General features: G+C 41.2%; 1 protein-coding gene across 2 annotated transcripts in view; it reads right to left on the minus strand.

Annotated features, from left to right (window-relative positions):
• The window catches only part of tecpr2 (tectonin beta-propeller repeat containing 2), an 86,657-nt gene that overhangs the window by 48,047 nt on the left and 12,334 nt on the right, over positions 1 to 26,276 (minus strand). For both annotated transcript variants that reach the window (XM_060933934.1, XM_060933935.1), the window contains exons 2-8: positions 20,693 to 20,933; positions 20,474 to 20,602; positions 16,654 to 16,785; positions 12,954 to 13,111; positions 8,742 to 9,048; positions 5,150 to 5,282; positions 2,959 to 3,369 (exon numbers count right to left, since the gene is read on the minus strand). In XM_060933934.1, the coding sequence (XP_060789917.1) occupies positions 2,959 to 3,369; positions 5,150 to 5,282; positions 8,742 to 9,048; positions 12,954 to 13,111; positions 16,654 to 16,785; positions 20,474 to 20,602; positions 20,693 to 20,932 (1,510 nt within the window). In that variant the 5' untranslated portion in view covers position 20,933. The remainder of the gene's footprint in view (positions 1 to 2,958; positions 3,370 to 5,149; positions 5,283 to 8,741; positions 9,049 to 12,953; positions 13,112 to 16,653; positions 16,786 to 20,473; positions 20,603 to 20,692; positions 20,934 to 26,276) is intronic.

A 26,276-nucleotide genomic window follows, 5' to 3' on the forward strand; every position in this document is an offset into this window, starting at 1 on the left:
CATCTGAGTCGGACTGGAGCTCTCTGCCCTTTGCTGATCCAGCCACGAGCCCATCCATCTGGCCCATCAAGACTCACTCTCATTTCATCTGTCCATAAGACCTTAGAAAAATCAGTCTTGTGATACTTCTTGGCCCAGTCTTGACGTTTCATCTTGTGTGTCTTGTTCAGTGGTGGTCGTTTTTCAGCCTTTGTTACCTTGGCCGTGTCCCTGAGTATTGCACACCTTGTGCTTTTTGACACTCCAGTGATGTTGCAGCTCTGAAATATGGCAAAACTGGTGGCGAGTGGCATCTTGGCAGCTTCATGCTTGACTTTCCTCAGTTCACGGGCAGTTAGTTTGCGCCTTTTTTTTTTCAACGCGCTTCTTGCGACCCTGTTGACTATTTTGAATGAAGCGCTTGATTGTTCGATGGTCACGCTTCAAAAGCTGGGCAATTTTAAGAGTGCTCCATCCCTTTGCAATATATGTCACTATTTTTTACTTTTCTGAGTCCGTCAAATCCCTCTTCTGACCCATTTTGCCAAAGGAAAGGAAGTTGCCTAATAATTTTGCACGCCTGATATAGGGTGTTGATGTCATTAGACCACACCCCTTTTCATTACAGAGATGCACATCACCTGGTATGCTTAATTGGTAGGAGGCTTTCAAGCCTATGCAGCTTGGAGTAGGCCAACATGCATAGAGAGGGTAATGTGGTCAACATACTCATTTGCCTAATAATTCTGCACTCCCTGTAGTATACTATTTCCAGTATACTACAAAGTATACTTTAGTAAAGTAAAAAGTGGACGAGAAATATAAAACAAGTAAACTCATAGTATATTTCCAGTATACTATGAAGTATGCTTTTGTAAACTAAAAGAGTGGGCTACAAGTGTAGAACTATGTCTGAAATAGACATGGCATAAGTTTAGAAAATCAGCAATTTAACCACCATAACCCTTTGAAAAACTCTCTAAATATCAGCTAAAACTATCAAAGTTCTTAAATAATATTTAGGATGGCTATTGTTTTGCTGTTTTGTGGATTTTAGCATACATTTCTGTGGCTTGTGGCAATAATATAGAATTGTACATGATCAAAGTTGATTTTAGCTTGGGTTTTACATTATAAGAAAGAAAGACTGACAGTGACGTATTAGGTGATCAAAATATTTATTTATGTATGTATTTGTTTATTTATTTAGTTTGTTTAGTTTGAAATTTGGGATCTCCTGTGAGGTTGACATTTACATGGAATTGCCCTAAACCAAGTTTACTTGTGGTATACTTGCAGTACAAAATAAAAAAATACTAGTTGTATACTCAAAGTTTACTTCTATTAGACTTAAAGTATACTTTTTATAAACTAAGGGCATATTCACACCTACGTTGTTTGGTCCGGACCAAACGAAACAAATTTCCCTTGGTCCGGACCTTTTGGGTTGGTCTGAATACAAACCACCGAACTCTGGTCCGGACCAAACAAGCGGACCGAGACCGAGCTGCAAGGTCAGACTCGGTCCGGACCAAAGGAACCCTGGTGCGGACCTTTTGGAGGTGTGAAAGCAGACCGGACCTAATGCGACAGTTTTGCTTTTTTGTACCTCGGGAGCTTCCGTCGTTTGTCGAGCATTATGGGAAACAGAGTCTTGACACTCCACCGCAAAGTGCAAACACTGTTTCAATTGTCAAGGGAACCTTACAACAGTCGTTCAGTCATTCAGACCAGTGGTAGGCTAGACTACAGAGTACAAAAAACGAGTAGGGGGCAAACGTGGGCCGAGGAAGAAACGCGTACCCTTGTGGATATATGGGCAGATGAACACATATCTGAGCTTTTGGAGAGAACACACAAAAATGCCGACGTGTTTGCTGTATTCAGTGAGAAAATGAAGGAGAAGGGGTTCACGCGCTCCCCAGAACAATGTCGGCTAAAAGTGAAGAAACTCCGTCAGACCTACATTAAAATCAGGGACATTCTTTCAAAAAAAGTGGCGGTACTAGCGACCTGCGTGAAGAGCCAGAACTGTCACAACATGATGTGCGCTCATCAGCGCTATCCTCCGTGACTACTTTTGAACTTAACGCTTTGTGCGCGTGTCGTTTCTGACCAATAGCTGAACGACCTCAGGGCGCGTGGCTTTGTTGACAGATTTTGGTCCGCTTACTAAAAATGTACAGGGTGAAAGTGAACCGCACCAAAATGAAAAAAAAAAAAAAAAAAAAAAAAACACATTTGGTTCGGACCAAAGCAAGTGAACTATCGAACTATCCTGGTCTGAATACACCCTAAAAGTGGGCCAATTTAGTACCAAGAAGTATTAGATTAGTTTACTTACAAGTATACTATAAGTACATTGATCCCAGTATACTTGGTACACAAAAGTATACTTAAGAAAATGAACTTGAAGTATACTTCTTTTTGATAAGGGATGCCAAGATGTACTATTTAGAAGTGAAAAACACATTTTGTATTTAAGTTAACTTCATCCATCACAGTTAGCTTAGATGGATTAACAACTGCAATACCTCAGATGCTTCCTGTACAATGCAACAGCATCATGTACAGTAATACAATGCTGGTCCTCTGTTTCGGTCACTGATTTAGGAAAATTCAGGGACACCAATGCAAACAATCATGTGAGTGAACTAATGTGTCTTTGCATAGAATATTTTTAAAAATTCTGGGCCCCTTGGTTCTAGTGAAAGGAAACGAATGCTACAGCATACAAAGACGTACAGTTTTGTGCTTCCAACTTTGTGGCAACAGTTTGGGGAAGAACCACAACCGAATGTGATGTCTAGGTGTCCACATATAGTGAACATTATAAATTATGGTTAATAAAAATCCCCGGAGACCTCACCCTGAAAACCCATAGAATAAACACACAGGTATTGCATACAGGCACTAAACTCAGGAACTAAACCGTTCATCAGACTTACTAATACCGATAAAGACGCATCCTGCACTCACCTGGTCTCATCTTCTTGCCCTTCCTCTTCAATTTGACAGGTTTGACCACTAGTTCCTGCTGAAAATCTTCTTGTGTGATGGTGCTGTATCGGCTGGAGGACATCTCTGAAGTTCCCTGTGTGCTCTCCCATGAAGTGATGGAGCTACTGCAGCTTTGCGTGTGCACCGATGTCTTCTTCTGGCCCTCAACCTCCTCTGCCACCTCTAGTGCTTCTAGTGCCTGGCTGACCTCCTCCTGTGCTTCTTTGAACTCCTGGGCCTCTTCAGACTCCTCTGCTTTGGGCTGCTCTTCTGGTTCTGCAACGATAGCTACCGTCCTGATCGGCTGAGCTGTTTCCACTGCTCCATTTGCAGGGATCAAAACCGTTGGGGTGGACAGAGGAGAGGTCAGGCGATAGGACAGATCTGACACTAAGAGAGAAGATTTTTTTTTTCAGTTCACTCAATGGCTACCTTTACAAGCAAACTAATAATTCAAGAATAACCTGATTGACTAGAATAAACTAAATGAATTAATTCAATGAAATTCCTATCCAACCAAATGATGTGGGGAATTCCTTTAATAAATAGAAAAATAACAGAAATGCAAACCTTTATGTCTGATTACTGTCACTATCAGATTCTGTCTTCATTCGAGTTACAATGAGCTCTTCATGTAATAAAGCACAGTCTTGTAAGACGAATCTATGTAAAATAATTCTGAGGTTTGATGTGTAGTGGGATGGACATCAAGCTAACATTTTGAGGCAGATGGAGGATGGAAACTCATATCATCTCTAGCCGCTTTATCCTGTTCTACAGGGTCGCAGGCAAGCTGGAGCCTATCCCAGCTGACTACGGGCGAAAGGCGGGGTACACCCTGGACAAGTCGCCAGGTCATCACAGGGCTGACACATAGACACAGACAACCATTCACACTCACATTCACACCTACGGTCAATTTAGAGTCACCAGTTAACCTAACCTGCATGTCTTTGGACTGTGGGGGAAACCGGAGCACCCGGAGGAAACCCACGCGGACACGGGGAGAACATGCAAACTCCACACAGAAAGGCCCTCGCCGGCCCTGGGGCTCGAACTCAGGACCTTCTTGCTGTGAGGTGACAGCGCTAACCACTACACCACTGTGCCGCCCAGGATGGAAACTCACTTCAGTAAAATTTAGAGTTTAATATTTAATAGAAAGTCAGCGAGAACTTAAACATAGTAAGAAGAAAGCAGTAAAGGCTTTGATAAAACTTATTTCTTGCATTATTCCCAGACAATGGTCTTTAAATGTTGGTAACATTAGAAGAAGATGGATAATGTGTGAAGCCCTTAGCAAAGACCTTTATTATACTGATGGATAATATGTAGAGTTTATGTTAATATTATTTTCAAAAAACACAACATGCTTGTTCCTAAATCTCATGGGCATACATGAAATGCTAAGCAAATTCACCATGGTTACAAACTCGACTTCTCACCGTCCTTTCATCGCACTTGAATGAAGACTTGCTGAGATTGAAGTGATGTAAAATTCATGCAGCATGATTTAAAAAACAGAGTGCTCTGAGACCACAATATCCCCCGCTGGCAACTATATCGGCGATACAAGTGCTTAATACACCCTCATGAAACTGTCAAAGTACAAGTTTGGTAAGAGCCTTAATGCTGGTAAAATGCGACCGAGTTGAACGAAATTGCAATATGCGTATTACTGACATACAACAAAGAATCCTGTCAAGTTTTGTGAAATTCCTCCAAAAATTGCGAGAGGAGTTGATTTCAAAAGGTGAGTACACTTCCCGGGACGGGCAGACATCTCCACGACATAATCCTCCTTCGGGCCTTTCGGCTAGCAGGAGATAAAAACTGAATGGACTTGTGCACTTCTTGTTGTCATGGTAACGTTGACATTAAACCCCACTTCCCCATGATCATAACTCTGGATTGGATTACACATAATGTATATAAACGGAGACAGTCTACAGATTGCCCAGTTCAGGATGCATAAACAGTTCATTAAGAAGCTGCATCTACAATGTAATTCAAATTAATACTACATAACACTGTGCATAAAATTCAGCAGATTAGACTTGCTAGGATCTACAAAGCCTGAAATGTTTCAGTCATTCCTGAAGGAAGTCAACGTTTCTGTTGAATCTGAATAACAGCTTTAATGATGTACAGTAACAAACAAAAGCCTTACTGTTGGAGACCAATCCCTCGGGGCAGTTGGAGATACGCAGAATGTCCCTGTCTCCTTTTAAAATGAAGATCTCATTTTCTGTGCAAGATACAGACACTATGTCTCCACAGCTTTCCATTCCGCCGACAATGACCTTCAAGTGAACAAATAATTGCCTTTTACTTTACACCCCAGCCATAGCTAAAATTCTGAGCTCAAACAACAGATTAAACCCACATCACCATAATAATAACAACCATAAACAACCACATCACTGTTTGTATTATGACAGAATAAAAGATTACCTTATTATTAAGGTTTCCATCGAACGGTTATTACAAATTAAGTAGTAATGGAAGAGCTAATTTAAAAATGCTATACAAAATTTGTATCTGTCTCTATTTAGTTCTTAAACTATTCATATCAGCTTTCATATTTAAACTGAAACCAGAAGGGTTTTTTTTTGATCGCTATGCCATGGAAACAAGCTGCAAGCTAGCCAACCGTCTTTCTAAAAAAAAGAAACTGATATTTCCAGTGGACAACAGCTATCTAATATTATTCTATTGACATTCACTGGATATGAGCAATCGCATGCTCCGATTAGCTACTCTGTTACTAGGATATCAGCTTGTATACCGCGAGTAGAGAAAAACAAAATGGCAGAGCGTTTTGCTGAACCAACAGAGGATGAAATAAGAACTCTACTCGAAAAGAAAACCCCCCAAAATACAAAAAAAGGCAACAAAATATGGAATAAAAGTATCTTTTTTTTTTCCCCAAGAATCATCATCATAAAATTTTTCACAAATTATTACTGCCATTTTGCCGGTTTGTTTACGTTCTAAGCAGAAATTTTGTCAGACGTTTCATACAAAAGTTTTTATTTATCGGATTTGCAAAAAATAAAAACGGATAGAATAAAACAGCTATTCTACTCAATCTCGTCGTACATGGCTTATAGCTAACCCAGCTATCAGCTCATGTACGACTCGATTTCGTGGAATAATTTAAATATTTGATCAGCTTTACGGTACCAGTCAACAGTTTGGACAGAGCTAATTCAGTGGTTCTTTATTTTTATTAATTAAAGTCATTTCATATCGTAAAGTAATGATGGATGTCATTTCTCTTTACTTAGTCAAGCGGTTCTTGACAATCTGGATTCCTACAGTTGTGGAATAGGGCTATTTACTGCATATTTATTATTTACCATTTGATCTCAAACACATTAAGAAGGCAAGAAATGTCACTAATTAACGTTTGACGAGGCACCTGTTAAGTGAAAAGCATTCCAGGTGACGACCTCATGAAGCTGGTTAAGAGAATGCCAACAGTGTACAAAGCTTCAAGGTAAACGCTGGCTACGCTGAAGAATCTAAAATATGAAACATTGTTTTTATAAAAACACACTTGTTTACCGCATAGCATATGGAACATATGAAATTATTCTGTAGGTTTGAGGTCTTTAATAGTCAAAATACAGAAAGACCCATGAATGAGTAGGTGTGTCCAAACTTTTGACTGGTACCGTCCTAAAGTTTTTGGGTTTGTTACATTCCAGATAGATCAGAAATGTTTGCTGGACACACTACCAGAATATTCTATAAAGCTGGACACAATCAGTGCGTTTACATGCACATCCAAATCGAGCTACTGTCGGTAATCGAGCTAAGGGTCCCAGCAGGGGTGCCAGAGAAATCCAATCCTACATGCACACAAGGAAATCGAGCTATTGTGTGAGGTACATTGTGCACCTGAGCCACAGGTGGCGCTACACACCCCATCGTGTTGGTACACTTCCGGTTGTCGTCATGAAGAAGAGCTATTCAAGAGTATAAACAAAGTTATCAGTTCCGTGTTCTGCTCGCCATTTTCTCTTCTTCATTCGTTCGTTCTCCTTGTTCCTCTTGACCTCTTCTGCTGCTCGCTACTACTACTGTTGTCATGCCGACCGAGGCTGTTGTGTTTCCCGCTTGTGGTCTCGTCACTTCCGGAAGGGGCAGTGCTGAAGTAAGTAGCTCGACTACGTAGCTCGATAGGGTTTACATGCACTAAGTAGCTCGGCTACAATCGCATAATCTAGGTCACGTAGCTCGATTATGAGAAATCCAGTTCGGTTCGATTTCAGCCAAGCTAAGGTGTTTCCATGGCATTTAGAACTTCGATTTCAGTCGAGCTACGGCAGAAATTGGATTTTCTCTATGTGCATGTAAACGCACTGACTGAGTGCTTCTAGGGTCCTTTAAGCAGCAATTCATGAGGCTTAGCTTTGAAGAGCCCCACAGAGATCTGTGCACTCACTGCAGCTGTATGGAGGAGCAGCTCTATAAATAAAACCATTTCTATTGTTTGTACAGAAATATATGTTAGAAATTAGGCATGTAAAGATCTATCATGTGATGATAATTTGTGATTCAAGTAGTCCATGAATTTGTATCTATGAAGAGAAAAAAAAAAACCTCTAAAAAAAGAATCGTGATTATCATCAGGCTGCATAATCTTAGTTTTTCCTCGCTGTAATTACATTGATTAGACAGCAGAGGGTGCAATACAGTAAAGAGCAGGAATAAATGTGACTTCACCCAAGGAGAAAGTAATACAGCTTTAATGCTGCAATAAATAGATTTAACAAGAAGTCAGAGCTCTCTTTTCATAGATTGCTGGAAGCTAAAGAAAAGAAAATGAGGTAGTTAATTTTCTGTTTAAGCTGACTACAGCCTTCACAAATGTTCATAAAATGAACTTTTTATTTGTTAACATCTTTTCATTTTTTAATAAAAAGGAATATTTTCGCTAATCTGCTATTATATTTTAGTCCAACCTTTACAAATGTGGGTAAATAATTATTGATGATTTTTAAGAAAAAAATATCCTTTTGTGAAAACTTTTAAGTTGATAAATAGGAAAATTTATTTTTTGGCAAGAAAATTTTTCACTTAATTTTTTTTTGTGGGACAATCAAGTTGTGAACCCAATATCATGAACTGAATTGAATTGTAAATTGGGTGCATCGTTACATGCCTAGTGCTTAATTTTTATCCTGGAACCTGGACTGTTCAGTTCCATGTATGATGTTTGCTGTATCTATGCTGAAAATCAGAAAAATGTGCATCACTAGTAACGTGTCTACTATGAAAAGACTGAGAAAAAGAAAGGGGGGGGTCTGAACATTTTGGGCCAGTTATTATATATAGTTTTTGAGCTGTAATTAGATAGAGTTTTTGTGAGCGCTGTCTGGTCACACAATTTTTTTTTGTTTTGCCCTGCAAACAAGCTGGCTGGCAAGCTTTCTAAAAACACCCCAACAACAAAAGCTCCAGTTAAGCTCTGTATCCATATTAGTTTAAGATACGTTAAAAAAAAAAAAAAAAAAAAAAACCACACACACACACACACACACACACACACACACACACCCAACCACACAACACAACACACTGATCTAGTGTTTGTTTCACGTGAGGACCATAAATGATGTAGGAGTGATCTGCTCCTGGGGCTGGACACTGAACAGCTTGTTACGTTACTGGACTGTATTATCTGGGCCAAGTGTAAAATGCTCACGTCAGAAATTCATTTGAATTCTGTAAAACTACAAAACACCACATACCTGGTTGGTACAGTCCACTACGTAGACGCTGTACTCGTTCCAGCTGAGCACCCAACCCTCCTTGAGGAAGCAGGTGACGAGCCCCAGCTGCCTGTCAGTGGGTCGGTACGCTCCGCTGGGGCTTGAGCGAGGGAAGAGCTCGAACTGAGGCACATCCTGGTTAAAGAGCGGCTTGAGTACATGTGTCTCTTGTACGCGCCCACGCACGTCTGTTCTCCAGAGACGAAGGCCTGGTCGTGCTGCGTACACCAGAAGGTCACTCTGCTTGCACAGAGCAGGCTGAAAACAGGCACCAAACTTGCCGTTGCTTCGAGGGAATAAGACAGCAGTTTAGTGAACACAGTGTGTGATCAAATGATCTGATAATAGTAACAAAAACAAACAAAACCCAGTTCAACACATTCAAGGGATTTACTATTGGAAATGCTCTACACAAGTCAGTCAGTAGTCAAATTATATTTAGCACTGTCCTCAGTAACAGTTATTAGTTTTAATTAGGGCCCGAGCACCGTTCGGTGCGAAGACCCTATTGTTTTTCGAAGGATTATTATTATTAATATTTTTCTGTCGCGCTAGGCTTTTTTTGAGGCATTTCCCATGCACGAAAACTCATGAAATTTGATACACACAGTCATTGTAACCGCTTTTCAGCCACAGACGTTTGGCCCCGGGCATGGATGATGTCACGCTCAACAGGAAGTGAGGTAACTGGGCTTATATGCGTTTGGATACATGGTCATTTATAACGTACTCCTAGATGGTTCATCAGATTCATGTCAAACTTGGCAAATATGATGCCAAGACATTGCTGATGCCAAGAAATTGCGAAGGGATTTTTGATATCCCTTTGGGATTTTTGATATAAATGATGGACCCTAAAATGCTTTGCAGAATCAAAGTCAAATCAAGTGTAGGTCATAAAAAGAATATTCCCCGACACCTAATTATTTTTGTTTCGTGGACCGAAAGCTACTGATGATATTGACACGTCTAATTCACATGCCTAGCATAGTATCACCATCTGGCCAAGCAGGAAATGTGCCAAAGATTTTCAATGCTTTGACGGATTGAGCTATGACATGTCTGACATAGCGCCACCAACACACTCATACATGTAGCGCACACACACACACTTGCAATCATATGCATACACACATGAACTCTCACGAGAATGGGTAACATACAATTCTGTGCACACTCATAGTCATATGCATATTCACACAGTCATTCTGCATACACACATACACTCTCACAAGTATGCAGTCACATGCACATGCAACATCTATGAGCACACTCTCTCTCACACACACACACAGTCTGTCTGTCATCCGTCAAGCAGTCATGGCATTTGCAACATGCACATCACTTTTGAACATTTGATGAATATATGACATGTGACTGTTCTGTTGGGTGGCGGAATGTCCTGGGTTGCAGAACCACACATGCGAGGGCCCGTCAAGGCCGCTAGCGGCTTTAATTAGAATTGCATTTTCCTGTACTGGGGTCACTGCTATCATCACTGCTATTAAAATTAAGTAATTCATCACTATTAACTAGGGCGGCACGGTGGTGTAGTGGTTAGCGCTGTTGCCTCACAGCAAGAAGGTCCGGGTTCGAGCCCCATGGCCGGCGAGGGCCTTTCTGTGTGGAGTTTGCATGTTCTCCCCGTGTCCGCGTGGGTTTCCTCCGGGTGCTCCGGTTTCCCCCACAGTCCAAAGACATGCAGGTTAGGTTAACTGGTGACTCTAAATTGATCTTAGGTGTGAATGTGAGTGTGAATGGTTGTCTGTGTCTATGTGTCAGCCCTGTGATGACCTGGCGACTTGTCCAGGGTGCACCCCGCCTTTCGCCTGTAGTCAGCTGGGATAGGCTCCAGCTTGCCTGCGACCCTGTAGAACAGGATAAAGCGGCTACAGATAATGAGATGAGATCACTATTAACTATTAAAAGTAGTGCTGATAAATGCAAAAGTATCATTTTCCTTGACATACTTTGGGAATTATGATTGCAAATGATATTCCGCTTCCTCAAGCTGTCTCTACTTAAATTCAAAGACAAGACAGTTTCAGGATGGGGCATTTCTGGAATGCCCTGAAATAAGTTAATGACCGTTCCAAATGCTTATTCATGTGTAGTTAACATAACACACATTTTATTTTGCTACCAGATGTTATGGTGAGATACACTACTGGTAGATTGCGCTTCAGCAATTAAATGACAAAATTCTGAATACCACCACCATCTTACATTTTACTTTTACACTGATCATTAGTGTGAATGTATTTTTCCTAGCGTGACCTTCATGCTGCAGTAAAAATTTTCATGAGTAATACAGGAATTTGCATGTGGCTGGAGAGAGCAAGAGAGAAATTAAAAATCCCATGACTGAGGTGTATATAGAATTTCAATGTCATGAAGTTATTTTAAGAACAGCGCAGCAACATGACCACTTATTTCTGTGGTTTCTCAAGCTCATCACATTCCCATAGTGAATCCAAGGTCATATACAGGGAGTTTGGAAAGTATTCAGACCCCTTCAGTTTTTAAACTGTTTACCGTGTTATTGATTTATCAATAGATCGATAGATAGATAGATAGATGTAAATTTAAAAAAAGCGTGTGTGTAATATATACACGTGTTTCTGGACATCAACCTACACACACAACGCAAGTGAAAAAATTTGTAGGAATACATTATTACCGTTATATATAAAAAAAAAAAAAAAAAAAAACTACACCATGTTTTATACAGAAGTATGTAGACACCTTACCATCACATCTACAGTATACAAGCTTGACCATCCCATTCCAAAATCATAGGCATTAATATGGAGAAGGTATATGGCAGGTACATAAGGGACTCAGAGCATGAGAGAGAACGAACTCTGGTCTGATGAGACCAAACAAACAACCCCCCTCCACTCTTTATGATTAACTCCAAGTGCTACATTTGCCAAAAACCAAGTACCGCTCATCAAGTGGATAATCCCATCCTTATAGAGAAGCTTGGTGGTGGCAGCATCAAGTCTAGGGGTGTGCTTCTCAGCAGCCAGAGCTAGAATAATGGTCAGAATTGAGGGAAGGATGAATGCAGCCAAATACACAGAGGTTGTTGAAGAAAACTCCAGAGTGCACAAGACCTCAGAACAATAACTCCAAACATGCAACCAAGACAATGCTGAAATGGTTGGGACAAGTCCTTGAGTGGCCCAGTCAAAGCCCAGACTTGAAACTAATAGAAGATCTGCAGAGAGACCCGAAGATAGCAAATGAGAAACTGCCCAGGCCCACGTGTGCAAAGTGATATATGTGTAGAGACTTAAAGTGTATATTCTGGACCGATTTTGTGGTTTTTTTTTTATAATATGAAAAAAGTATGTCCCTTTACACACTCATCCAGAAGGGTAATTTTGCACAAGGCCATCTGTCTACAGCAGAAAAAAATAAAATAAAATGCGTCTGGAAAAATTCCAATGGCGTCTGGAGCCAGATTCGTGACGTCACCTGTGGAAGCGCCAGCAGGCTGCGCGAGCTTTGCACGGTTTCAGTGCACAGCCTGTGTAGACCAAGCGCTCCCATTTCTCTCTCATTGTCCGGTCTTTTGGGAAACGATGAGTACTAATCCCATCAAGATTGGTGTTGCTACACCCTCCTACGATACATCTGTTAACCATTTTAATAATTACGTGATAACGTTGAAGAAATTTGCAGAAAACCACCAGGTCGTTTTCTCATAAACAAACCAGCGCTGACGTAGGATTCAGAGGGAGGCGTCCTGCAGATGACGTCACAAAATTCAAATGCCAAGTTTTTTCAGAGGCGGACCAATTCGCCTCAAATGGCTTGATTTTCAACTGAAATTTTCTGGTATTGCGCAAGGTAAAAAAACTGCAGAGAATGCAGAATGTTACAGATATTTGACCAAAGTTTAATATAAAATAGGAGAATTACATTGACCTTGCTCCTGAATTTACCCGTGATATGCACTTTAACCAAGAAGACTTACGGTTCAAACTGCTGCCATAGGTGCTTCTACAAATTACCGAACGTAATTATAACACAATAAATGATTACAAAACTGGAGGAATATAAATACTTTCCAAAAACACACTGTACATCTCAAAACTGAAATGTTCCCAAAATCCATTATGGCCGTAAAGAATGGGCTCTCATTATGTAATAAAGGAGAGACGTAGGGTTCGTTTGTCTTACCTTTTTCTGGGTTTGGTTCCCAGTTGCTGGAGAGATTGTTCTTGTGTGTTAAATACGAGAGAGCGCTGACAGGTAGAAACAAGGAGCACTTTCTGACTGTATACCAGCTGAACTATAGCTGATGGCTCTTCTAACAGCACCACCGGGTTGCATACACCCTGGGACAAGGACATGGACACATTCCGGGATTACTATTTTACGTTAACATGAGTGTAACATGATGCATTTCTGAGTGGGATCAGCGTTATTGTTTGCTGATAGCCAAGAGTGGAGCAGGGGGAAGTGAAAAATGTCATAATATTGGTTAATATTATTTTTGCTGAACTTGACAAGTTGGATGCCCAAGTCCAAGATAAAATAAAAAGGCTGACAATACCAGTGTCTTTTACGGAAGCCGAGAGAGGCCCTTCATATAATCTTTTTTTTTTTATTCACCTTGTTATCCTGAGATAATGACATAATTAATTCAGGATCTCGAGAAAACACCACAACTAATTCGAGATCTCGAGAAAACAAAACAATTATTTCATGATCTCGAGTAAACAGCTGAGAAATGGTTCATTCAGGTGCGCCAAGAGACTTGTGATATGCTGACTTTGGGGCTATTTCTCATTCTGTATAGACGCAACTTTGGTCATTAGAATGTCTGGAATAATCGATTACCTAATAAGGGAATATTTTGATCAGGGGTTGACACAGGGAGAGATTACATTAAGTCTTAAATAAGGGATAATTTCAAAATTAGTCCGCGGCACCTCCGCAGAAGACTGCCCCCCCCCCCCCCCCCCCAAGGCATCGTAAAAAGCCATTTCTGCTCCGTTACATGTCTGCCAATTTCTAAGTCTTCGTTGTCTGACCCACAGGGGGCGCAGCTCTGCTAGAAATCTCAGCTGTTTTCTCAAGATCATGAAATAATTGTTTTGTTTTCTCGAGATCACGGAATAATTGTCTTGTTTTCTCGAGATCACGGAATAATTGTTTTGTTTTCTCGAGATCACGGAATAATTGTCTTGTTTTCTTGAGATCATGAAATAATTGTTTTGTTTTTTCAAGATCACGGAATAATTGTTTTGTTTTCTCGAGATCTCGAATTAGTTGTGTTGTTTTCTCGACATCCTGAATTAATTATGTCGTTATCTCGGGATAACAACGTGAATAAAATAAATAAATAAATAAAAATTATAATAATACATGAAGGGCCTCTCGTGGCTTCCGTAGTCTTTTCTTCATTGTCACATATTATTATACGTTCAGGTATTCACAAAACTGATTCCCTTGGCAGTCACTAAAATTTGCACTTCTAGCAGTTGTGTGTACATGCTTTCCTGCCCATGTGGTTTTTAATACAGGGGATGCACTCAGGCACAACTACGTATGCACATTAATAAACACTGCAGCACCACTCAGATTCAAAATCTCTAGTCATGTGATATTTTACTTTAGTTAAATCAAAGCTAGTCAAACTAATTACATCAAAGTTCATAGGCAATGCTCGGTTCTCACTAGTCGGGGAGGAGGAAAGAAAAGTTATACAGAACTGACTTTACTGTGCTTTTCTATAAATGCTAGGGCTGTAACGATACACCCAACTCACGATTCGATTCGTATCGCGATTTTTGATCCACGATTCGATACGCCCACGATTTTTAAAAAAAATTTTATAGTAAATTTGACTTAACATTTACTTACTTACATTAACTATTTAATAACAAATAATTCAGACCACTGCAGAGAATGAGTAATATGTATGCAAAAATGAACAAATGTATATCCAAAGATTGTTTTATTTCTCAAAATAATACTGTTGAGCCGGAAGCTCTGGTTTTTTCGGTTCTGAAAAAGTCATTTTTCCAAATCGTGTAACTCCGTTAAGATTTTTTTTTGGGGGGGTGGCTCTCTCACTGTCTCACTCTCATAGGGCCAATGATTTTCTGTGATCGCGGAAAACAGATGGAAATTACGGAATTTTTATGGTGAAACATTGCTCGCGTGTCAAAATGTAACTGCCGCAGAAGGCTTCCGCCCAAGCAGACATGCCTTTGGTGTTGCCAGATATTGCTAACGTTTTCCACCCCAAAATATGTTCAAAACCAGCCAAAAAGCACCTAAACCTGCCCAATCTGGCAACACTGCATGCCTTTCCGGTCAAGTGATTGTGATTGGCTTGTGGCACACCTAGCCAGCCAATGAGCTGCTTGTTTACAGATTCGCTCCCCGCGTCGCACCCAGAATGGCAACCGCTTAAAAGAAATGAATGCTCTGCCAGTGGCGACTGTGGACGTTGCGTGACTCGCAGAAGATTGTCGCAGGTCGGCGAAAAAACGACTTACTAATAGATATAAAAAATTAAAGTAATTAAAGTAAGCTTAAAATGTAATTTAAATAAAAAGTAAAGTATTCATAAATTGAAGTTTGGAAGCGCCTCTGTTTTTGGGCTGAGGAGAAGTTTGAAAGGGTGTACCGCGATTCTGCCTTCTTGTATCGCGATACGGATCGTGGCTCTGCGTATCGCGATTTCGATTTGCATATCGTTACAGCCCTAATAAATGCCTCATTATATACCCACATAATATAAACATATACCTACATTCAGAAGCATTTTGATTTTGAGACTGGATTACATTTGCTCTAGAACCTCATTTGAGTGATTAATGGATTATAACAGAAAGACTGCAGTTGTTAATTAATTGTCCTGTTGACTAATTACAAAGTGTTTATCATCAATCAATGATGACTCTGCACTTAAAGGGGCCGGGCCACGGTTACCGCGCAAGTTTCAATTCTCTTACCTGCGTTGTCTCCTCATCTCGAGCGACAGCAAGTGCTGAAGGAAAGCCGTATCACTCGAGTAAATACATTTCAGTTTGAGGGACTTGAAGGTAGCTAGAATATCTTGGCGCATGCAAATCCTTTTGTGGGCTCCGTTCCACGATTTTCGTACCGCTTTTCTTTTCGGAGCTCTTTAGAAAGCTCCCGGGAGACAAGAGCTTGCGGCCACTGCCATAGCGTTTGCCGCCGTGAGCCGACATCCTTTAGCCAAAACACTAAAAAAAAAGTTACGAAGATTCTAAAATATAGCTTCAGAAAGAAAACCTAATGTCGAAAATATTGAAATGTACAAAAAGAACTCGAAATAATGATAGTTTAGCGACGATGGAAGTCGATTTTGATGCTAATCGAACGGATTCTCCAACTTTTGATTTCTGGTTGGGCTGAACTGTTTTCAAGATTCTGATTCATGCGGAGCATGCGCACTACACGTGACTCAGCTCCTTTAAGGGAATGGGTCGTGGGAATTTTTTCACGCATTGATGCTTGAATCAACCGACAATAGAGCTGTATTTCTGTAACTGTGCTTGGCCATTTTGGATTTTATTACACTTTTCTATGTAAATTCTTCTCCCCTGTACACTCTTGCATGGTAAAAAAGATGAGCAAACAATATTGAATTTTGTATTTCAGGTGATCGATACTGATGGATCATGCACAATATTTCCAGGAACAAGAACTGCTATTTTGGTTAAAATAATTTTATCTAATAGCAATCTGTAAGAAAAGAAAAGAAAAAAAAGGCAACGCTACAAAGCATTGCTCTCAACATATTTGGCACTGCCAGGCATAAAGCACAAATCAGTTTATAAATATCACTATCCATGAGAAATCCCAGGGATTTGTCAGAAAGCTAAGGACAGATCCCCACCTGGTCCAGATCCACAGCAGAATAGACCACTTTCCCTTTATCATCACCAGAGAAGAGTTTCATGCCATTTGCGCTCCACGCTAATGCCGTCACTGTGCTCTTGTGCAGGCCGATGACATCAAAGCGTCTCAACTGCAAGCGAAATTTATACGCAACCATAAAATTCATGTCAACATTAACCGAACAAAAAATGAAAACCAAGACTTGAACACTTATTTACAGCAGCATCAAGTTTAAATTAGTGCTCTTATTTTAATACCTTATCATTTCTAGGTCATAAGGAGCAAGTTTACAGATAATGTATGAATAAAAATGCATCAATTAATTCATGTGATAAACATAACACACAAAACTAAATAGACAAACAAATTAACACAACTGAATAGGAGGTATTTTAAAAAGTGAAACAATGGCTCCAGAGAGGTGCAATTGAAGAGAGTTTGTCCCATCATCTGGAGATTACTAGTTCGAATCCCGATGATGCCACAGCCATCCGTGGCATCCCCTGTCAATTATGTCAATGTTAGCCAATCATGGGCATCGCTCCTCCAAGTGTGTTACACCGCGAATTGAAAAGATGCAGTCGGCTGGCATCAAGCATATGCGAGAGGCTTCGCCTGGTTGGTAGCTGTCGTGTGAAAGGCGAGACCAGTCAGGTTACTGGGAATTAGCCATATCTAAATTAGGGAGAAAACTGGGGAAACCCCCCCCAAAAAAAGTTGATGCTCCATATAAACAGAATCAAGTTTTCTTTGAATAGATGCGTAACATTTTTGGAAGGAGTCTCCAGAGTCAGTGTTTTGTAGTATTCCAACATGGGAGAGCCTTCAGGACAGTGCGTCACGTTACTTTGTTTTCTCAGTAACATGACAAACTGCATTTTTTTGCTTTAAAAAGTCATACACTTTTCTATCTATAAAGCTACAGGGGGAGGGGGGAAAAAAAAAAAAAGACTGGTCAGGGAAGGAATGCGTACATCTGTTATAATACGAGTGATGACCGAAATGAACTAGTTTTGTGGTCGCAACATTTAATAATAATAATAATAATAATAAGTTCAATTTATATAGCGCCTTTCTCAAAACCCAGGTCGCTTTACAATTATAGGCAGAAAGAAAGAAGGGAGAAAAAAAAAAAAGTCCACCAAATAGAGATCAGAATGTCATTCCAGTGGTGTAGCAGCCACAGTCCCACCAAAAGGCGCACGAAAACAAAGTCCCACACCTCCAGCACAGCCGCCGTGACGCCGCCAGCAACATCGCTCGGAACACCACGCCATGGATCCACAAAGCGAGCACAGAAGCACCGCCACGCAGAGTGCTGGTATGTCCCAACCCGCCTGCACAGCCGCCGCAATGCCACCGAGCAACATCGCTCGGAACATCACGCCAAGCACTAAAGCACAGAGCGCTGAACAACCACGAAGTTAAAATGAGCAACGAGCTCACTGCAGTCCATAGCTGGGAGCACAGACATCACCCACAGCGAACCAAGGCCTGGAGGGAACAGACGCCCAAAATTGGGTCCGGAGCTACACCACAACTGGCGGACAAAACACACAGAAAAAATAAAAAAATAAAAAGAGAAAATAAAATAAAGCTCCGGTGAGAAGCGGAAGCCAGAATGCGCACGATGTAATCTCAACTGGAAATGAAAAGAAAAGTACCTATAAACAGATAAAAAGTATAACAGTCACTCTCTAATAAAAATTTCAGTGTTGATAAATTGCTGTCGTCTTAGAGGAAGCACACACTTCTGGACATGCTGTTATCGGAAACTAATCAACTTTGCATTGTGTTAGGTGCATCGCACCGGCCCAGCGTTGATCATTTTCCCATGACAGCATGACATGTTATGTTCTAGTTCTTACAAATAAATAAATAAATAAATAAAATCCTTGTCCGGTTTGGAATTTGTGACAGAACTTTCGACTCTGATGAACTACCAGACCACGTCACAGAATATTACAAATGCAACAAAACCATGAGCAAGCACTACTCAAAATACAGTACCGTTCAAAAGTTTGGGGTCACTTTGAAATGTCCTTATTTTTGAAAGAAAAGCACTGTTATTCTTTTCAATGAAGATCACTTTCAACTAATCAGAAATCCACTCTATACATTGCTAATGTGGTAAATGACTATTCTAGCTGCAAATGTGTGGTTTTTGGTGCAATATCTCCATAGGTGTATAGAGGCCCATTTCCAGCAACTCTCACTCCAGTGTTCTAATGGTACAATGTGTTTGCTCATTGCCTCAGAAGGCTTAGGCTGGGCAGACACTGTGCGATTTTTGGCCCGATTTTGACACGATTTTCACTCGTGCGACTATTTTGGAGATCGGACCGATTTTTGGCTCAATCGTGCGTCTCGGATCGTGTAGTATACATGGGGTAACGACAAGAGATTAACACCTCACGACCTCCTCCCGATCGATCGGATGAAAATCAAACATGTTTGAAATCCTGGTCGCCCATCGTGAGGCTATCGCACTGTTGAAGCAGTGTCACGAGCCGATTTACCTCAACCTGTCACACTGCACATGCGTGAACACAGATACGGAAGAGAAAACAAACACTGAGCAGCACTTCCGGTCTCCTCTTCTTCACGTTTAGAGATGGGGTTTATGGCTCTTTGATGGGATCCGCATCTTTGTGATCCGTTCTTTGAAAAGAGCCGTTCAAAAGACTGGCTCATTTGGCTCTTTATTAAAATATTTACTCAGTTTTAAGAAGACAGCGTCAAAAGAAGCCAGATCCCTCTGCTTAGACAGTGACATCAATATTTCTGGACATACCTTTTATATAAAGCAACCTAGACTTACATTATTGTAACCCCTAAACGCTCATAAATAACCATTAAAAAACAATGAGGGCTTCAAATGAATGTCCATGCAGAACGGCTTTTCTGTAAAAAAAAAAAAAGAACCCACTCAAGAACATAGTTATCAACAACGCAAGAATATTTTATAGAAAAACACTTGTTTTACAAAAACATTTAAGTCTGAGATACAAAATAGATACAACTAGACAAACATAAATAAATTACACAAAAATAGAACAAACAAAATGACGATAGAATAAATTAAATGAACGTCCGTGCAAAGTAGTTTTCCCACAATATTATCATTAATATCACACAACATTATAAACTATCTGAAACACAGTACAGAAAAAGAATGACAGAAAGAACGGCTACCCCAGCTCGAGACTCGGTTCTCATCGTTCATGCCTAGGAGCCGTTCAAAAGAATCGGTTCGTTCGCGAACGTCACAACACTATTCACGTTGCAGTTCCGGATACAAGAATCTGGAAGTATGGAAGTACAGTGTGAGCAGCCAGATCGCATCCAAGCATCAGATCGTATAGTGTGAGAACAGGAATCGTAAGCTGCGTGCTGTTTACCCCTGCGATTCACTCGTACAGTGTGAGCAGCAGCTAAATACCGTGATTGAAAAAAAATAAAAATAAAAAATAAATAAATCGCACAGTGTCTGCACAGCCTAATGGATGATTAGAAAACCCTTGTACAATCATGTTAGCACAGCTGAAAACAGTTTAGCTCTTTAGAGAAGCTATAAAACTGACCTTCCTTTGAGCAGATTGAGTTTCTGGAGCATCACATTTGTGGGGTCGATTAAATGCTCAAAATGGCCAGAAAAATGTCTCGACTATATTTTCTATTCATTTTACAACTTATGGTGGGAAATAAAAGTGTGACTTTTCATGGAAAACACAAAATTGTCTGGGTGACCCCAAACTTTTGAACGGTAGTGTAAAGTAGTGTCATAACTAGAGTATCTTCCAGCAAACCCTAAATACCTGTTTATTCCTGCCTGGCAGCTGAGACACCAGCTGAAAGAGGGCAACGCGGCCCGAGGCAGTACCCACAGCCACCAGGTCATCAAAGCAGCTCAGCAATTTCACGACTGTGATGGCCTCGCTTTTCCCCTGTTGAAGTCAGACACACAAATACAACACATTCAAAACATGAAACTAAACCTGTAACACACAGCGATATGAATAAGTGAGTGGTCATACCTCCAAGTTGTATTTATTCATCTGGCTTACTCTCCTGCAGTAAAGGTACAGCATGCCGATGCTGCTGCCCACTGCAATGTAGTCACTGCTGCTGTCCAGAGCCGTGAGATAGACGAGGACGGAGCGGAAGCCTTTCTGGACTTTTGCAGGGATGGAATTGAGCAGGTAGTAGAGGGGGCAAAATTCCCTCAGGGGCAGACAGGGTGGTTGAGTCGCCATGGTTATGCAATCCTTCTGCATACTGAAAAAGACAACAACGGCAACATATTTCAGGGATCGAAACGGGAATTTGGGAAATGGACCAGTGCCTCTCAGAGGTACTGGTCCGAATGGAGTAGCACTGGTCCGTATTTATAATTACAAATTTCAAGCCGATTTTATATACTTATTCATATAATACAACCATATTATACACGAGTGATCAATTTCAACTGTCTATAAACTTCTTCCTCAGTCATCTCATTATCATCACAATCTTCAAAACCCTCATCCAGATCATCATCATCTATCGGGTCATACACCACATCATGCTGCGCCTCCTTGTCATCTTCATCTTCCACCTCCTCATTCTGTCTCTCCTGGGGCTCTACATCTCCTGCCACATACTCCCTCTCATCACCTGCAGGCTGCTCTGGCTCATCATACTTGTTGAGCGATATCAGTTTGTTTTGATAGCTGTCAGAAATGTCAAGCCAAGGACTTTTAAACTTCGCGGGGGTCTAATCTATCCGACCAATAGCGGTTCAAGTTACATTTGTCTTCACGGGCAGCAACGAAAATGAACGGGAAGAAACGAAACTTCGCGCAGCCATGCTGCATGTAGCGGTGTATACTGCACACGTAAACAATATGGCGGCGCCCGCGTCTATGCCAACTTGACAAATGTCTCACAAAAGCTATTGAAATTATCGTAAAAAAACGGTAAAACAGACCAAGTTCTGCTTAAAATGGGCGAGAATCCTTGACAGAAACCATCGAGGCAGTGAATAGTTTGAGATATATATATATATATATAGATAGATAGATAGATAGATAGCGTGGCGAGCCAGTCACCCACATGTCACTAGTCACCTGTACCCTTTCCAACTCGCAATGGCGAGTGGGCGACTGCCCGTTTCGATCCGTGTATTTTATGGTAAATATGGTAAGGCAGTGCATCTTGTTCAGGCATGAAAACGGGTCGGGGTGAAAAAGGTGAGAAGGGTGCGTGAGTGGTGACGTGGCCTCTGGTGTTTTATTTTGTTTGGGGGGTCCCCCCCCCAGAATAAATATTATAGCCTCCTTACTAAGTATACTGTATTGACATTTGCACAAGGACATACAGAACAAATACAAATTCAAATACATGTAGTTATAGTGAAATTATGCCCTGGAAAAAAATGCGAATAATAGAATGAAGAAAGTGGAGAACACACAAGGAATAGTGATCTTTTTTTCCTTTTATTTGCCTGGATCACCAGTGTCTCCATGGCCCGCTTTCGCCGAGTTGCCACATGTTTCAGCCTTGCCCGCTTCTCTCCTTCAGCAGTCGGTTTCTTGGCCTGCTGAGCACTGCAAGTTGCTTGAGAGCCATACTTGCTCTGCTGCTGCTGCTTTTCTTCCTTGTTCACCCTCTGCTGGAGTTTGTATGTGGCTGCTGCAGAGTTCATGTTCTTGCACAATGTTCTGTCCACTTCCCCAAACTTCACGTCCTCCCTTCTAAAGGGCTGCATAGCTGTCTTCCCCCTGGACATCAGCGTCTACTTGACCGTCTGTATTGCATTAAATGTTGCCACATTCATGTTGCCACTCCTTTGATCAATTACATCATTCATCAGACTAAATGAGGACTCGACTCTAGGTCCATGAAAGATGGAGAGGCAACACTTAACCAGTGCACCCAGGGAGGGGCACTTGTCTGGTTTGTCGAAGACATGACCCCACCACTCCACGATGCTCTCTCCCTCCTTGAAGCTGGGGATGGTCAGGTCAACACTGAACCGCACAAGTTCCCTCTGGATATCCTGGTCTGCTGGCAAGAGGTGCCCCAGCATACCACTCAGCCTGCCGAGATATGGAAGTACCTGCAGCTTTCAGTTCTTTTTAAATCAAGGCTGAATACTTTCTTCTTTGCTGCTGTCTTTTATTAAATCAAATTTGAGACTTTTAATTTGATTTCTTTCAGCACGGACAGCACTACAAAATAGCGTCTCCACTATACAGCGCCCTATATAGTGAGTAGCGAGCAATTTCGGACACAGGGATTGTCAAAAGACGCGCGCGGCCTCTTTCAAATGCTGACGTAATCAAGCCGGAAGTTTTGTTTGTTTTGATAGCAATCAGGAAAGTTTGAAAAAAGTAGGAAATTCAGTCCGATGACTCAATCCAGCTTCCAACTTCTGGTGGTCTGGTCTGCACTCTGACTGATGTGTGCACGCTCTGGCCAGCAGAAGAAGACGCGCGAAATGATGCTGCTTGCCCTTCGCAGCGAGATGTACTCATCGCTATGGCATCAATATCAAAGCAGGAGGAGGAGGCGCAAACCGGCACGAACTGTCTATGGGTGCGAAGTGACCTCCTTGCCCTTTGGGTCAATATCAAACACCCCCCATTTTTTTTCCCATCGGATCTACACGATTCACATAGGTCACGCATTTTGGTTTCAAAACGGAGAATTTCGCCGAAAGATGAGGGATTTTCATGTATGTTGTTAAATGTCTTAGGCTACGTTCACACTGCAGGCTGAAGTGACTCAAATCCGATCTTTTCGCCCATATGTGACCTGTATCCGATCTTTTACTGACAATATGAACGACACAGATCCGATTTTTTCAAATCCGACCCAGGCCGTTTGGATACGTGGTCCTAATTCCGATTCCTATCCGCTCTTTTCATATGCGACTTCAGTCTGAACCGCCAGGTCGCATTCATCCGGCTTACACGTCATCAACAAGCCACAAACGTCACCATTCTGCGCTGAAGTAGGCGGCGGGTCTCTCAAAAAAAAGTTACAACAACATGGCGCATAATCACGGGCGCAGATAGAGGGTGGGACTCGTCCCACCCAGATTTAAATTCACCTCGTTCGGTCCCCCCCACTTATAGGGAGGAAAAAACGTCTATGCTGTCTTTCTTTGCATAAGGCAAACCTCATGGAAAAATCAAGACTAATTACCATTCGGTTTATTGAGGTGCACAGCAGTGTATACATAGTTGCAACAACTCACATAAAACAAAGACTGATATTCGGTTGGTTGAGCTGCACAGGTTGCGAGCTTGAGCTTGGTTGCTATGCTAACCCACAACAAGTTTGACAGGCATATCGGGGTTGGGGTTGGTTTGCTGGCAGCTTTGTCCCCCCCAGTTTTTTGTCCCCCCCCCAGTTCAAAAAACGTATCTGCGCCCCTGCGCATGACATCAATGCGAGGGACGCTTCGGGCTGTGAAGGTTCTGAATCTTCTCAATGGAAGGACGCAGAGGTTAGGGAGCTGATTTCCATTTGGGGGGATGCAGCTATTCAAGCTAGATTGGATGCGTCATACCGCAACCGGGCGGTTTTACTTCCGTAAACACTGGCCATGCTCACTGCGTGTGACGTCATCGTATCCTGCAATGCGCATGCGGAACACTTTTAGGTCGCTTTTCGTTCATACTGAGGATCACATACAAGTCGCATATATTTGTTAAATGTGAACGACCTCACAAAAAAAATCAGATTTCACAAAAAAATCGGAATTGAGCATTAAGCCTTGCAGTGTGAACGTAGCGTTATAGTAGGTTAATGTGAACTATTGTGGGACCACATGGAAGAGCACCACAAATGACAATAAGGAAACTATACAGAAGGGGATAAAGAAGCGAGGCTGGAACGGATTTCTTTCTAGCTCAGACTGTAGATTCATGCAGACTATCATTTCTTAGAGCCTCTTACTAATTCTCTGCAAATTTCTGTTTCAGGATTATGGAAAATACCAGCATCTCCCATAACCCGGTACGGAACAGAACAGTACCGTCACGCATTTTAACGTGGCGTCACATATTTTCTTATATTTGCCTTCCGGGTTTTTATGTGCTGTTCCGTCCCATGTATAACAAGTGTTCCGTCCTGCAATACCATTTTTGTGACATTTATTTACATAATGTATAATCTTACCTTTTTTTGTTCCAGTTTCACAGAGACATCTGTCACGTGCACCATTTTTTTAATCGGTACTTACTTTAGGTCATCCCGCCTTTATAGATGAACCCGTCCCGTCACGTATGATAAATAAATTTAGAAGAAAAACAAAATATAGTGTTTAGTTGTTAAAACATATAACTTAACTATTTATTCATCTATTTTACAAATTTCTTGCCTCTTCCCCGACCTCTACCTTTTCATTTCTTCATCTGACATTGTATACATTTCAAGTTCTTATCTTTTTTGATCTGTGCTTGTTTTATCACCTACGTTTTCACAATCGGCGTGAAACCATATTTTACATTCTTTGTGATGTCACGCCGAGGTATATTCCATAATTGGAGTTCCGGGCTTTTAGATAAATTTTGATTGAAAATATTGTGAATGTAACGTTAATACAATGTGACGGGATATATAATAATACTGGATAATCAAAGAATACATGACAGTGATGTGCGAGTACAAGATGTTAAGCATGAAACGCCTGAATATTTAGAAAACGTAACGCTATTGTAACGTACCGTCCCGTTCATACTTTCTGTACTGGGTTTATGGGACACACCGAAAATACCACAGATATGCTATGCTCTAATATGTCTAGCTGCTATCAGTACATCTTATTGGTATATCCCTATATTCAGCCATTTACAGTACTCAGCTCAAGTGTGAGCCTTCTCTTCAGTAATACAGTCAGGGTGTAAATCATACTGTATTGCATTACAGTAATTACTGACAAGAGCTTAGTCAAGAATCCCATACAACTGCTGACTTATTAGTACTAACGGAGTCGTCAAAGGGAGGAGTGCAGTCTTGCTTACTGTGAGCATGGGCTTGTGGAACACAATTCAGTCAGGCTTTACTCACTGGTGGTGAATCAACCAAAATTTATCTCTTGTGTAATGATCAGCTGTAATGCGAGCGGGTGAATCCTTTGACCAGACGTTAGCAAACGCCCTGCACTCCATATGGCTCTCACTCGCATCACAGTCACTGGTTATTTTGATCGGAATCAGAACCAGAATCAAGTTTATTGCCAAGTCTGTTCTCACATACAAGGAGTTTACTTTAGGCCCTGTTTACATTATTTTGAATCAGCGGATCATCAGATTAACATTTTTAAAACGATTCGCGTACACACAAAATTTCTGTGCCCACAACAAAACCGTTCCCCGTGCACACAGCAACGCCAATACACAGATACGCTAATCACATGACTAATTAGACAGCACGTCACATGATCCCAGTGCATATCGGGCATGCGCAAGTCACTCACCACTTGCAAGTGGAAGGATGGCAAGCCTAAAGACCATTTTTTCATGGACGGACGACGAGGTCCAATTGTTACTAAACGTAACATTGGATTATAAAACAATGGTGTCGGCTCAGGGTGTGGACTGGGAAAGTGTCCAAACAAAATATGGGGAC

This window comes from Neoarius graeffei, chromosome 11 (assembly GCF_027579695.1).
Source record: "Neoarius graeffei isolate fNeoGra1 chromosome 11, fNeoGra1.pri, whole genome shotgun sequence".
NCBI lineage: Eukaryota > Metazoa > Chordata > Actinopteri > Siluriformes > Ariidae > Neoarius > Neoarius graeffei.